Below are 14,726 nucleotides of genomic sequence, written 5' to 3'. Positions count from 1 at the left end.
GTATAGGGAACTTTCAGGATAGCATTTGAACTGTAAATAAAGAAAACAATAATAAATAAATAAATAAAAGAAAAAAAGCAGGATACAGAATTAAAATGACAGCAACAACAAAAAGATCAATAGCTTTTCTACATACCAGTAATGAATTTTTTGAAGTGGAAATCATAGCATGTCATACCCAATATGAGCTACAAATTCAGTACAATCCCCCATCAAATTCTAAAGACAATCTTCACAGAACTACAAACAACAGTTCCAAGATTCATATGGAAATACAACAAGATGCCAAATAACCAAGGCAACCTTAAGTTAAAAGAATATATAGTTGGAGGCATCACAACACCTCATTTCAAAATATATTTGGGGATGGGGGTAGTGATTATGTAAACAACACGATATTGATCTAAAAATAGATACAAAGATCTAGAGGAATGAGATGAGAGTCACCTTCTATATAACTACATCCCACTAATTCTCCACTTTTCAATAGCATACAATAGAAGAAAAACAGCACTGTAAAAAATGCTGCTGAAAGACAGGATACAAATAGGCACGCAGAAAACTGTAAACAGATTTTTGTTTCTCAGCTCAAAACATAGGCCTAAATTCAAGACCCAGAACTATAAACTAATAGAGGAAAATATACTAAAAATACTTTAAGATAGTGATACCATGATTTTTCTAGGTAAGAGTCTGTGATGTTTTGAGTAAAATGGATCCCACATCTTCATATATTTGAATTCCTGATCCATAGTCTAACTATTTTGGAAGGATTAGGGGATGTAGCCTTGTTGAAGGAGATATATCATTGGGGGTTTAGGCTCTAAGGTTTCAAAAGTCCAAGCCCTTCCGCGTTAGTGCATGCACTCTCTCCCTCTCCACCCAACCTTGTGCCTGTGGATCACATGTATTCTCTCAGCTACTGCTCCAGAGCCATACCTACTTGCTGCCATGCTTTCTGGCCTAATGGTTATGAAATATACTACCCTCTGGAACTATAATCCCAAAATTAAATGCTTTCTTTATTAATTTGTCTTGGTCCTGGTGCCATTATACAGCACCAGAAAAGTAACTAAGACGGAATCCAATCCCTCTAAAAGCAAAAATTACTAAATGGGATTACATCAAAGTAAATATTCCTGGCACAAAGGGAACCGTTAAAACAGAGTACAGAAACAATCAACAGAATGGAACAAGGTTTTTGCCATGTTTTTATCTGATAGAGGTCCAAAATACAAAATACAAAACAAGAACTCAGTAGCCAAAATCCAGGTGATCTAATTAAAAAACATAAGATGACATGAATACAAACTTTTCCAAAGAAGATATACAAATAACTAATAAATATATGAAAGAAATGTTCTGAATTACTAGCCATGATAAAATGTAAATCAAACCTTGCTCCAGTTAAAATAACAATTTTAAAAAAGTATAATAAAAATGAATACTGTGGAGGTGTAGAATATATGAAACCACTCTACACTGTTGATATGGAGGGTCCTTAGAGACTACCTGTAAACCTATTATATAATCCACCTAGCCACCTCCTACCTACACAGTCAAAGAATATGCAGTCAGCATCCAGAGTTATTTGCATGCCAAGTTTTAATATGACACTATTCATAGTAACTAATATATACTCTGCATAGGTATCTGTTAATAAATAAATAGAGAAAGAAACCATGGTGTACTCACAATGGAGTACTATTCAGCTATGAAAAAAATAACATTTATAGAAGTCTTTAAATGGGATAAAAAATGAAAAATATTAAAGACAAAAAGCCAAATACAGAAAGACAATGTTCTCTTAATATATGTGGAAACTTAAAAGAAGTTGGACTGGCTGTAGAAGAGGAATTTATAGGAACTGAGAAGAGTACCAGAGGGCAGAGAGCAGAATAAATGAGCATAATCAATAAGTATTTCTGCATACATGGAAACACCACAGTGAATATCACTAATCTGTACAAGTCATGTTAATAATAAAATAAAAACAATGAAAACAAGATTCCATGACATTTTAAATTATTGAATTAGGAAGTTCACACATATGACCAACTAATTAATTATACAACATGAAGATTTACTCGAGTGCAAAAACTATACACTTTTTTACATGTCAAATAGTAGCCAGCTCTCAAAAAACACTTCAAAGAATAAATCCACGGGCATTAGATGCTTTCTTATCCCTCTCTTCCTTCTATGACAATAGGGCTATGACATGGAAGAGTAAGTTGGTGCACTGGCTTGTAATGATACCAACTACACAGAATCTGGAAACACCATGGAGTAAGCTCACCTTCTGTGCATGAAGGACTATCTAAGCTAACTATCTGAGGTGAGGAAACCCTTTGTAAAGGTACCTTAAAAGTTGTAATCAACATTCCACAAGATGTGATCCTGGACTGAATAAAATGGAGAAAATAAGTTGGTACCAAGAACTCCTCACTCTGTGCCTACTGGCTGTTCATGAAATATGGCCAGGTGTCTACAGCTCCTGTAGCGATTGACCTCCTCGTTATTATGAGTGTACCCTGTGCAGCTATCTGGGAGCCAAAATAACCCCTTGCTTCCTGAAGTGGCTGTTGTCATGTATTTTCTCCTAGCAATACTTAAAGTGACTAATAAAACTAGTAATCATTAGCAAACGCTCAAAAGTAGTTGAAACTTGCACTGTTATCAGACACTACAATGAATTAAGTTTGGCCTCCAAAGATTCCTATATTTGAATGCTTAGTCATGGGGAATGGCATTATTAGGACATGTGGCTTTATTGGAGGAAGTGAGGTTTTGTTGGAGGAAGTGTGTCACAGGTGAGCATTGAGGCCTCCTGTGCTCAGGCTCTGCCCAGTGTGAAAGAGCTCTTCCTTCTGATCAAGATGTAGAACTCTCAGCTCCTTCTCCAGCACTATGTCTGCCTGCATGCTGCCATTCATCCTGAAATGATAATGGACTAAACCTCTGAAACTGTAAACTAGTCCCAATTAAATGTTTTCCTTTCTAAGGGTTGCCTTTATCATGGTGTCTCTTCACAGGAATAAAGTCCTAACTAAGAACATGTGAAACACTATTATGAAGCTTTAACCTTCTTTCTGACTCACATGGCATTATTACCTATCTTGACCATCTTATTTGTCTGCTTTGATTCAGACTGACATTTTACTTGTTTCTAAAATTAAAAGCTACTTGAAAAAGTAGACTTGTCTTTTTGTTTTGTTTTGTTTTTCGAGACAGAGTTTTTCTGTGTAGCCCTGGCTGTCCTGGAACTCACTTTGTATACCAGGCTGGCCTCGAACTCAGAAATCCGCCTGCCTCTGCCTGGGATTAAAGGTGTGAGCCACCACTGCCCGGCTAGACTTGTCTTTAATGAGGCTATTCATCTAAAACAGAGGTCACATTTTGAACCTTTAATTAACCTGAAAGATCTCAGCAGAACTAACATGGTATCCTTACAGAAATCTGTGTTTATTTGAACAATGACTTTATTTAAAAAAAAAAAACAGTTCCTGATTTCAAAAAAATAGGAAGAAGTCTAGTTCATTGACAAAGTGTCTGTCTAGCATGAGCAAGGGCTTCTGGTAGATAGAGAACACAGCATAAACTGGATGTAGAAGCACATGCCTGTAATCCCAGAACTCAGGAGTGGAGGCAGAGGATTCGAGTTTCAGGGTATTTAAGATACACAGCAAGTTCTAGGTCAGTCTGGGATAAATGACATTCTTCCTGTCACATTAATCAATCAATAAATCAACAAGCAAACATATATATGTGCATGCACACACACACACACACACACACACGCCTAGGGTGTTGATAAGTGCCCATTATAACGACTACCTGAAAGGCTGAGGAAGGAGAGTGGCAAATTAAGAGACTGGCAACATAGGAGACTATGATGGTTGAAGGAGAATAGTTCCCATAGGCTCTAATGTTTGAATATTGGTCCTCAGTTGGTAGAACTGCTTAAAAGAATTAGTAAGTATGTCTTGTTATAGGAGTTGTGTCACTGGGGGTAGGTCTTGAGGAGGTGTGCTGTCTCTGTCTGTCTGTCTACTTCCCACGGTAGATAAGATGTGAGCCCTCAGTTACTGTTCCAAGTCCATGCTTGCTTGCCTGCTGCCATGCTCACACTATGATGGTCATGGAATCACTCTCTGAAACTATAAACCCCCATTAAATGCTTTGGTCTCTAACTTGCCTAAGTTATGGTGTCTTATAATAGCAATTGAAAAGTAACTAAGTTGTTCTGTCAGGTTACTAGTATGTGCTCTCTCTAGTTTCTTTTTGGAGGCACCCAGGGCTATAAATTTTCCTCTTAGGATTGCCTTCATTGTGTCCCATAAGTTTGGGTATGTTGTGGCTTCATTTTCATTAAACTCTAAAAAGTCTTTAATTTCGTTCTTTATTTAATCCTTGACCAAGTTATCATTGAGAAGAGTGTTGTTCAGTTTCCACGTGTGTGTTGGCTTTCTATTGTTTATGCTGTTATTGAAGATCAGCCTTAGTCCGTGGTGATCTGATAGAATGCATGGGATAATTTCAATATTTTTGTATATATGGAGGCCTGTTTTGTGACCAATTATATGGTCAATTTTGGAGGAGGTACCATGTGGGGCTGAGAAGAAGGTCTGCTTGTGGACGTTGTACATCGTGGTGCGGAGCCTAGTGCGCACCACGATGTACAACGTCCACAAGCAGCTGGAGGATATCATCCTTAGTGAGGTAACCCAATCACAAAAGAAGTCACTAGATATGCACTCACTGATAAGTGGATATTAGCCCAGAAACTTAGAATACCCAAGATACATTTTGCAAAACACAAGAAAACCAAGAAGGATGACCATCGTGTGGATACTTCATTCCTCCTTAGAATAAGGAAAAAAATACTCATGAAAGGATATAGGTACAGAGACAAAATTTAGAGCTAAGATGAAAGGATGGACTATCCAGAGACTACCCCATCCGGGAACCCCTCCCATCATCAGCCACCAAACCTAGATACTAATGCTCATGCCAGCAAGATTCTGCTGAAGGGACCCTGATATTGCGGCCTATTGTGAGGCTATGCCAGTGCTGGGCAAACACTGAAGTGGATGCTCACAGCCAGCTATTGGATGGAACACAGGGTCCCCAATGGAGGAGCTAGAGAAAGTACCCAAGGAGCTGAAGGGGGCTGCAACCCTGTACGTGGAACAACAATATGAACTAACCAGTACCCCCTGAGCTCGTGTCTCTAGCTGCATATGTAGCAGAAGATGGCCTAATNGGCCATCANTGGGAAGAGAGGCCCCTTGGTCTTGCAAACTTTATATGACCCAGCACAAGGGACGGCCTGGGCCAAGTAGTGGGAGTGGGTGGGTAGGGGAGCAGGGGCAGGGGGGGGGGGTATAGGGAACTTTCGGGATAGCATTTGAAATGTAAATAAAGAAAATAATAATAAAATAAATAAATAAAAAAGAAAGAAAAGTAACTAAGACATAGAATCTGTCTTAAAACAAGAAAATAAAATTAAATGACCAGGGACCACAGCACTAATAAATGGAAAAATGCTTACTAAGGAGGTGTGAAGTCCTGGTTTCAATTCTCAGTACCAAGAAATAACAAGGAAAAAAAAAAAAAAGGATAGAAAAAAAATGTTCCTTCTGAATTTTAAATGGTAGTATTTCTTGGTGGATTCAGGTCTGAAGCTATAGTAAAAGTTTGGTTGTAGCCAAACACCAGATAGAACCTTTAATCCCAAATCTTAAGAGTTGGGACGCCACTAAATCAGGAGTTTATAGCTAGTCTCAACTACATGGAGTTCAAAAACCAATTTAGGCTACTACTTGAGAACCTATCATAGAAAAACAAAAAGATGCATTAGAATCTTTTAGAAAGATGTAAAACATTGAACTCTCAAAGCATCTTCACCCCCCCCCCCCCAAGTATAGAGTAAATGAGAAACTGCATGTTCACCCATCTCCACAGACCAGGAAAACAAAGGAATAAGTAAGTAAGTAAATGGTCAAGATAAATTGAAGACTGCAGGGCTGTTCAGCTGAAACCAATTTCTGATGTAAGAAAATGAAGATCTAGTAATGTAGAGCTTCTTTTAAAAGGCTTCCAAATGCCAAATGCGAAGAAGATAATCAGCTACAGCTAGCCAGAGGCAAAATATCTCATGCCTATAATTCCTGCACTCAGAAAACTGAGGCAGGAGAAAGTCTGTAAGTTTGATGAACAAATAGGCTACCAAGATCCTGTCTCAAAAAAACTAAAAATAAAATAGCAGCAATTAAATTTATAAAATATCCTAGGATCAGAATGTCAGAAATTGATTCAATTTCTTAAACTATGTTCATGACCTTAAACAAACTATATTCATGGTCAAATGACCTAACCTAAAATATGGCCCAAAGACTAAGCTAAGAAATACAAATTACCCTCAGTGTGACAATGAAATAGAGACAAGTATTGTCTCTATTTGTGGTTGTTGTATTGAGGAGTCAGTGTCCTCGATACAACAGAAGTCTCTGACACTAAGAGAAAAGGTTATGCCTGCATCACACATCAACAATAACATTCACAGACACAAGCAACCATCACTACACCAACATTGCTGGTCAGTACAACAAACACAGTCAGTACTGCTACAGCTTCCATTGTTCAAGTTCTCTAGATCTGCTTTAGAGAATTTTAACTACACCTAGATGAGAATAAAAGTCACAAAGTCTTTGTACAGTTGGTGACTCTGCAACAGAATACCTGGTATTGAATAATGTACAACATGAAAGGCTAGCTCATGATTCAGGCTGGTGGCTGGAGAGTGAAAATAGCATGACACTTGAGTCATAGCCTCAATGACACCACATGACACAGGAGTAAAGGGGCATAGGTACAGGAAACTAAACTGCGAGTCAAGCATGCTGTGCCCCTTCTAGGGCAACCAATAAAGCCCCATGAGATCTGATTCCCTATAGAGCGACAGCATTCCACGGATAAAGGTGAAACCCCAGAGATGGTTACTTTTGCCAGCATGACCAGATTTATAGTCACCACAGAAACTTAGCTCTGGGTGTGTCTGTGAGGGATTTTCTGTATTAAGTTAAATAACTAAGGTAGGAAGACCCACCCCATATGCAGATGCCATCATTCCAAGGGGGAAGTGCCAAACTTGATAAGAGAATGGAAGCTAAGCAGCATTCACTGTTCTGTTTTCTGGCCATTAGTGTGTCATGTAACCAGCTACAGTCTATACCTGCCACTATACCCCTCAACCCAGCAGGCTGCATTGTATCCCCTCCAACTGTAGGCAAACAAACAAACAAATTCTTCCTAGACATTTTTCAAACCAATAAGAAAAGCAATCGCTATACTTCATAAAACGATTATCTCCACTAGCTCCTACCTCCTCAAGTTTCCACAACCTCAGTACTACAACACTGGGAACAAAGCTTCTTACACACAAACTTCTGGAGACAGAAATCACATCCAAATTTCAAGTCCCCTCTGTGCTCACTATCACCTCTGCTACCAATTTTACTAAGAAAATAAATACTCAACAACTTCCACATGTTCCAACCACCCCATCTAACAACTTACATCTATATCCACACACCATCTTTTCCCTATAGTTATAATGATGGCTGCTCTCATCTGCTCCATCTCTACTTCATGTTGGAACCCACCCCCTCTAACATTGCATGCAATGTCCTTTAATTCTTTATATCAGCTATCAATGCTCCCTTCCCACTGGGTCCTTTCTGTAAGCACAGAACATGCAATATACTGTGCATGTGGCTGTCTTTAATAGCCCTCTGTAATCAACATTGCCTGGCAGTCAGACTCTTGGAATGGCCACTCCTATATCTAACTACCTTTGGTTTAAACAATGTGACACAGCAAAGTGGTACTATGTATGTCCTAAACTATGTAAAAAAAAAAAAAAAAAAAAAAAAAAAAAAAGATACTTGCTCTTTCAAAAGTCATCTCCATCTCTTCTGTCTTTCTCTTTGATCACTCATATAATCATCTCTAGCTCTTTTGTTTTTGACGAACCCCTCTGAAATCAACAGTGGGGTAGTATATAGAGCATAGAGAGGGGAAAATGGTGTGGAACTGACTAATAGGCACCAAACAATTGACTAACATAGCTAAGTTTGGGAACAAAACCTCTAGCTCCAGTCCTAGAAGGACTGCAACCTAGACCAACAAGATTTATCTGCAACTTCAAAGACCCTACACCAGAACCATCCAAAGATTCTGAAGTGTTAGGATTAAAACATTCAATTTGACTTCTTACTCATTAGAAATGACGTAAGTTACAAATGTCTATTGTTTTAAATCAATTGCTATGTTTGGGGTTAATTGTTATATAGAAACTGATAGCTACTATAACATCTAAATTATAGAGACAAACTCTCCCTTATTTTTTAGCCCTATCAGCTACAGTTACATATCCCTACATCTCCTTATAAATTTATCATAAAATTTATATCTGGTCACATATTTTACTTTTCCTTCCTTGAATTTCATTTTATCTCTCTAAGACCAATATGATCGATGTGTGTTAAGTTACTGTAAGTCCAATGGTAAATTCTGTTATAATTGGCTTTTGTTTTCCCTGTTTTAGGACTCTGAATTCTGCTATAGAAAATCAAACTAAAACAAAGGGAACCTACATGTGTCATCTAGAGATAAACAGGAAATAAAAGGATGCATGCATTAAACAGAAACAGTAAATGACAAAAGAAAAAAAGAAAAAAAAAACATGAGGCACATAGTTACTAAATATACAAAAGATTCTGAAGATCTTGGAGTAATTTCTTCAAAATGATTTAATTTGGCACCTATGGATACCATATTCTAATATCTTGCTTAAGAAACAAACCCCATGGCTATTCAGCAGGTTAACCAGAGAGCCAAAGCTGGAGCCATACATAACTCTTGCTGCATCTGCACACCAATATAATGCACCCAGGGAACTTTACATGTGGGCCTTGTCTGGATTCCATATTTACTTATTAAGTAAATTTGTGTGTGTGGAGTACATGGATGTATCACTATATGCATGTGCTTGAGTAGTACTGCTGTGAGTGCATGTGCACATGTGCATTTGGAGGCCTGAAGCTGATTTCAGGCGGCTTCGTCAATCACTCCCCACCTTACATATAGAAGCACTGTCTTTAATGTAATTCAAACCTAATGATAATGTTATTCTTGCTAGCCATCTTATCTAAACATTCTGTCTCCACCTCCTGAGGGTTGAGATAGAAGGAAGGCTATAGCCTCCTGAACTTTATAGTCCTAGAAATCTGACCTCTAGTCTCTGCTTATACTCTTTTTGTGCGTGTGCTTTACTGGAGAAGTGACCCACCCCCACCCTCTTACTGCTACTGTTCGCCTCTTAACCTGAGCTAGTTTCCTAGTGGGATTCCTGGAGTCTGCCATTGAGTCTGGGTGGCTCCACAGATGAATTAGGCCATTATTAACTCTCAACTATTTATCAGACAGATACCCATTTTCTCTTCTTGAAACATTTTCTCCTCTTCTTATTTTATAGTTTTATCTCCACACTAATATTTCCCTTATCTCCTCTGAAGTATTAGAATGCCTGCTACACATACTCTTCCTTAATATCATAGCCAATCTTACAGATTTAAATAATATCTTCAGGTCAGTGAGTCTGATTTTTATGTCTCGTGCTGGGTGGAAATGGCTGGGTGGATTATTAGAAGCTTCTATTTCTAGAATAAGTAGCGACCTAAGGGAAGTGAAAGAGAAATGTCATGGGGTTGTTTGCATATAAAACAATATTCTAAACCTAGGAAGTAAAAGTGTATAAAGATCTTGCAATGAGGACAAATTCGGGGTGTTTGTACAGTTGTACAGAAGTTAGTAAGCTAGAACGGAGTATGCAAGCTGTAGTACAGGATTCAAACTGTTTAAATAACGTTTTGGAAAAATGACTTCTGCTAGCTAGGTAGAGGATGGATTAGAGAAGGGGAGTCTGGGTGACTATTTGAGAGACCACTGAAATGACCCAGGAGTTGACTAAATTTTGAGGTAGAAGCAAAGTTTCTTTTTAAATTATGTTAACCTTGTATCAGATGTCATACCATTTCCTATACTTGTTGAGTTTTATTTTCCTCTGTATCCAAATCAAACATTTTTAGGATTTTTAAATTTTTATTTATTTATTATTGATTTACCTATTTACTCTTCATTTCCCTAGACATTAAGTTCCAAAAGATCAGCCATTTGCACATTTATTCTACATGATGCCTGAAAACTACAGAACATTAAGCACACAGGATAATAAACAAACCACTGAATGATTACAAAACATAGAGCAATAGGAGGTCTTCCCACTATGAGCCTCAATCCACTGCTCCACGAGGGCAAAAGGAGCTCTGTGAGAGGAATATGTCATCCCAGAAAGCAAGGGAAGGACAGTGCCCCAGAAATACTGCTTTCGGACTGAGCAACAGCAGACGTAATAACTAACTGCCACATGCATTCCCACTGCTGCCAGGAGTTCATGAACTACATCCCTTACAAAAGGCCCAGCCCTCCTCTCTCTGCTCTTTTTCCTTCCACCCTTGCCCAGAGGCAGTCTCTGGATTGTCCCTCTGGAGTAAACCTTCCAAGTGAGATCCATCCTTGAATGGTGTGACTTTATGGCATCCATGGCTTAGATCATAACAACGCCCATCAGGCAGAATGTGAAATCACAAATCTGTAAATTCAGTCCTAGGTCATCCTCTCTACTACACAGCAAACTCAATGTAAACCTAGGGTACACAGGATCCTGATCGAAACACTCAGACACAGACACACAGACACACAGACACACACACACACACACACACACACACACACACACACATACAATAAGATTAGGACTCGGGAAATGATTCTGTGGGTCCAGTGCTTGCACTCATGTACAAAGCTAGGCTTAGGTGGTGTATGTCTGTAATGACACCACTGATGGACAAAGACAGAAGGTCCCTGGGACTCAATGGCCAAACAGTTCACTGAAATAAGCAAATGTCGGCTTTAGTGAGAAATTCTGTCTCAAAACCTAAGGCAGAAAGTGTTTGAGAAGATACCCAGCATGCACCTCTGTCTTTTACACAAGCATAAACAGGCAAGCATGCAGGCAGGTGCATATCGTATCTGCATGTGCGCACACACACATACACACACCACATATACACAAAGTAAACAAATTTCAAGAACTCAATATACATTATTTTCAATTAAATAATATCATATAATAGTGTAGTAAAACTTTAAATGAGTACAAAAGGGAAACAATTTAAACTTCCTTTAAATAAGATGTCAACCAGCCATTTCTAACAGGAAAAAACAGCAAAATTACCTTCATGAACTGTAATGCCACAATTGTCACACTGAATTATTTCATCTGCATCTTCACTATTATCTCCAAGACAAACACAGCAAATCAGAATGTGGTCCATTTTCTGAGAACTCCAGTTTTGACTCTTCTCAAGAATCAGAGAGTCCTAATATTAAAATAAATCAGGAAAATCACGCTTTAATTAAAAAGTAATACACACAATTCTCATTTTGGTTCAAAATACTTTCTTCAAATTTATGTGGCATTCTAATAGTAGGTTCAAAGTATGCTACACCACTGTTCAAGGACCCTTTACACATCCTTTTACTCTGTCATTTCTCTTCAGGTGCCATGCATCTGCAAAGGCAGAAGACACAGGCATGCAAATAGCTCTACCTGCTTAATATCTGACTTTGGCCCTTTAAACTAGGGAAAAAGGAACACTTAATCCTCAAGTAATTATCAGCTCTATGTACAGACTTTCAGAGTCTAAGACATGGTTCCTAAACTTCAGTAAAATTGCTATCTAGGAAAGACAAGACACACATATATAAAATAGGGGAAAATAAGATAAAGAAAACATGTAAGCAAGTATGCATGTGATGTCTGAGAGACTCCAGACTCCAAAGTGTTAATGGTTCAGAGTTACCCAACTACTCAGAAAGAGCCTGAACACATAATCTACAAAAGAAAAAGAGTTATGTAATTGCTAGGAACGTAAGAAAATGTACTCTTTACATTTATGTCAAGAAATATCTAGTGCAAACTGGTAATAAAGATAGGTAGCTACTATCAATATAAAAGATAAAAGCCTTAGTATCCCAATAAGTATAAAAGGATAAAATTTCAAAAATGGAAAGTCTATCCATTGTAATTTAAACCTTTTACATTTATGGATGTAAGCTTTAATAAGAAAACACTTCATTCTGGCACAGTAGCATACTCATATAGCTCCAGCCACAGAGAGGATTAGGCCGTGGATAACATGAACCTAGGAGTTAAACTCCAGTCTGGATCAAATAGCAAGACTCTACCTCAAAAACCGAAACAAAGAGTCCTGTTTTATCCATATGTAACACTTAACATAACAATGTGGCATATATGGATATTTCATTTACAAAGCTAGCCACAGTCAAAAGCAAAACTATTGATAGTTCCAGCCACTGTCACTAAATATATTTAATTCACAGTCACTAAATATATTTAATTTCATATTAATATTTTGCTGGTTTATAGCACTTTAAATTCTACCAACACTTGGAATCATTTCAAAAATTGTAAATATGTTTAAATATTTTGTGGGGAGGAGCTTTTTGAGACAAGATCCAAAGATCTCAAGGTGTTTGTGAACTTTCTATGTACCCAAGGTTGGCCTCGAACTTCTAATCCTGTCTCTACTTCTCACTAGCTCTGATTACAGGCATATGTCACAACACCCACTGATGATCCTGAAAGGTCACAATAAATAATTCTTTTGACACATTTTATGAATAGCATCTAAAATTACAGCTGTAAAACAAATCAGGGAAAGCAAAGTGAGACTATCTTATAAAGAAACTCATGTGTTTCCATTATCTTGGTAGCTAATGAACCTCCTGGGGGTCATTCGAAATTTTCATTCACAGCTGTCGAACACAGTGTACCCATTTGTAAAATGAGAATGACCAAATTAAAAGGGACCAGAAAGGTCATTGTAAGAATCCATGATGTAATAAAGGTCCTCAGTGCTGCACTATCCACGCCCTTCCTACTCTCCTCAATACTTCCTGTACATGGTTCAAAACAGACACATGGACTGACACCTAAGCATGAGGCAAGGAGTGGGATGAGGTCTTTAGAACCTCAAAGCTAAGTGACAAGCCCAAATGAGCACTGATAATTCATCATTCCCATGGTAACTCCAAACGTTTTTCATAGGCCATCGCTTCTAAATTAGTTTTGTCTTTTGTTTTGTTGAGTATCATGAAGTAGGAAATGACCTAGTGAAACAAAGTCTGATAATTAAGAGGCTACCTGTGTTAATGGACTGTCAACATCTGTATGATAGAATTACATCTAAGCCTTAGAAAATGGCTTAAAAGAGAAAATAAGAGAATTCTATGATTAAACCTGTGAATGGGAAAAAACTAAATTTCTTGAAGTAGAAACTAAATCAGTGATCTATCACTTCTCTGCGGACATGGCTTTTCCCCTCTGCCAAGGGGAGAAATGGAATGTTCTCTGTTTTCTGATTTTATGTAGAAGAACAATGACTAAGCTATGTATGCCAATTCTCTCTACATGTACTGTGCTCTAGTGCCTGGGAATAAGAAAACAGCAGTGACTTCTGGTTAGGACCCTCTGATCCAGAAACGCTTGTCCCAACTGTAATGCCCAGGAAGGGGGAACAGCAGTCCTACAGTGTTCCCTTAGCAGCGGGCCACAATGGTTCAATGGGAAAACCTAAATCAAAGTTTTGAAAACATAATCTGAGTGTCTGTTAATAAAGCAGAGAAGCATTACTGTTTAAGTGTAATTTAAGCACATTTATAATCAAAATAATAGAGTCCAGTTTCCTATGAATTTTTTACCATATTTCAGAAGGTATGTGTCATCTTTCAAAGGAAACTAGGCTAAAACCTTTAACAAAAAAATTAGTGAAGCTTTACACAAAAATAGAAACTAGATAAGTAAGTTATAGATGGCAAAAGAAAACATCTCAAAATTAGAAAAAAAAAAAAAAGGTACTACAGTAATAATTCAACGATTATTTCATTTTTCTCCTTGGAATGTAAAGTTAATCTTAAAGAAAAGAACTTACAGGAGGTGAGAATACACAGGTAAATATATTTATACGTAAGCTAAGCAAAGGGGACTAAGTGGAGAAAAAAGGGCACATCTAAAGGGAGGAGGGGAACCAGGCAGAGTACAGGGAAGCAACTGAGAACTAAGTATAATGTATGAAGATGTTCGGGCAAACCCCAATGCTCTGTATGCCAATCTAAAAATAAATAAATATACAGTTGCCTAAAAATGAAACACTGCCTAGAGTTCTCCCTGCACTCTAAAACATTATTTTGTGTTCATTTGCCATGTATTCTATAAGATGTTTATAAAATATATACAAAAGGACTAAATTGAACCTGTTGTATTTAAATTCAATAGAAACAATTCCACTATACTTTAAATGGTACCAGTTTTAAAACATAAGAAAAAAAATGCTATACCAAACATGTGATCAGTAATTCTTCATAAATGTTTTATTTGAAAATTTAGCTCTTAAGATTCTCAAATGTTTGTATAATATTCCAAAACTGCTTTGAATAGGACTTACAGCAAATTTTTTCTACAAAATGTGCAATGAGATAACTAACTAGTAAGTCAGACATCCCAAGCACACACACAC

At 37.6% G+C, this 14,726-nt stretch overlaps 1 protein-coding gene across 9 annotated transcripts in view; it reads right to left on the bottom strand.

The window, feature by feature from the left end:
* Positions 1-14,726, bottom strand: part of Phf14 (PHD finger protein 14) — a 169,153-nt gene that overhangs the window by 121,760 nt on the left and 32,667 nt on the right. For all 9 annotated transcript variants that reach the window (XR_003843301.1, XR_003843299.1, XR_003843300.1 and 6 more), the window contains one exon: positions 11,363-11,507. Coding sequence is in view for 6 of the 9 variants with exons in the window: in XM_021190300.2 (XP_021045959.1) it covers positions 11,363-11,507 (145 nt within the window). In the remaining 3 variants the exon portion in view is untranslated. The remainder of the gene's footprint in view (positions 1-11,362; positions 11,508-14,726) is intronic.

The sequence above is a fragment of the Mus pahari genome, chromosome 2, assembly GCF_900095145.1.
Source record: "Mus pahari chromosome 2, PAHARI_EIJ_v1.1, whole genome shotgun sequence".
NCBI lineage: Eukaryota > Metazoa > Chordata > Mammalia > Rodentia > Muridae > Mus > Mus pahari.
Note: the sequence above shows the minus strand (reverse complement) of the source record. Positions and strands in the feature narration are given on the sequence as shown.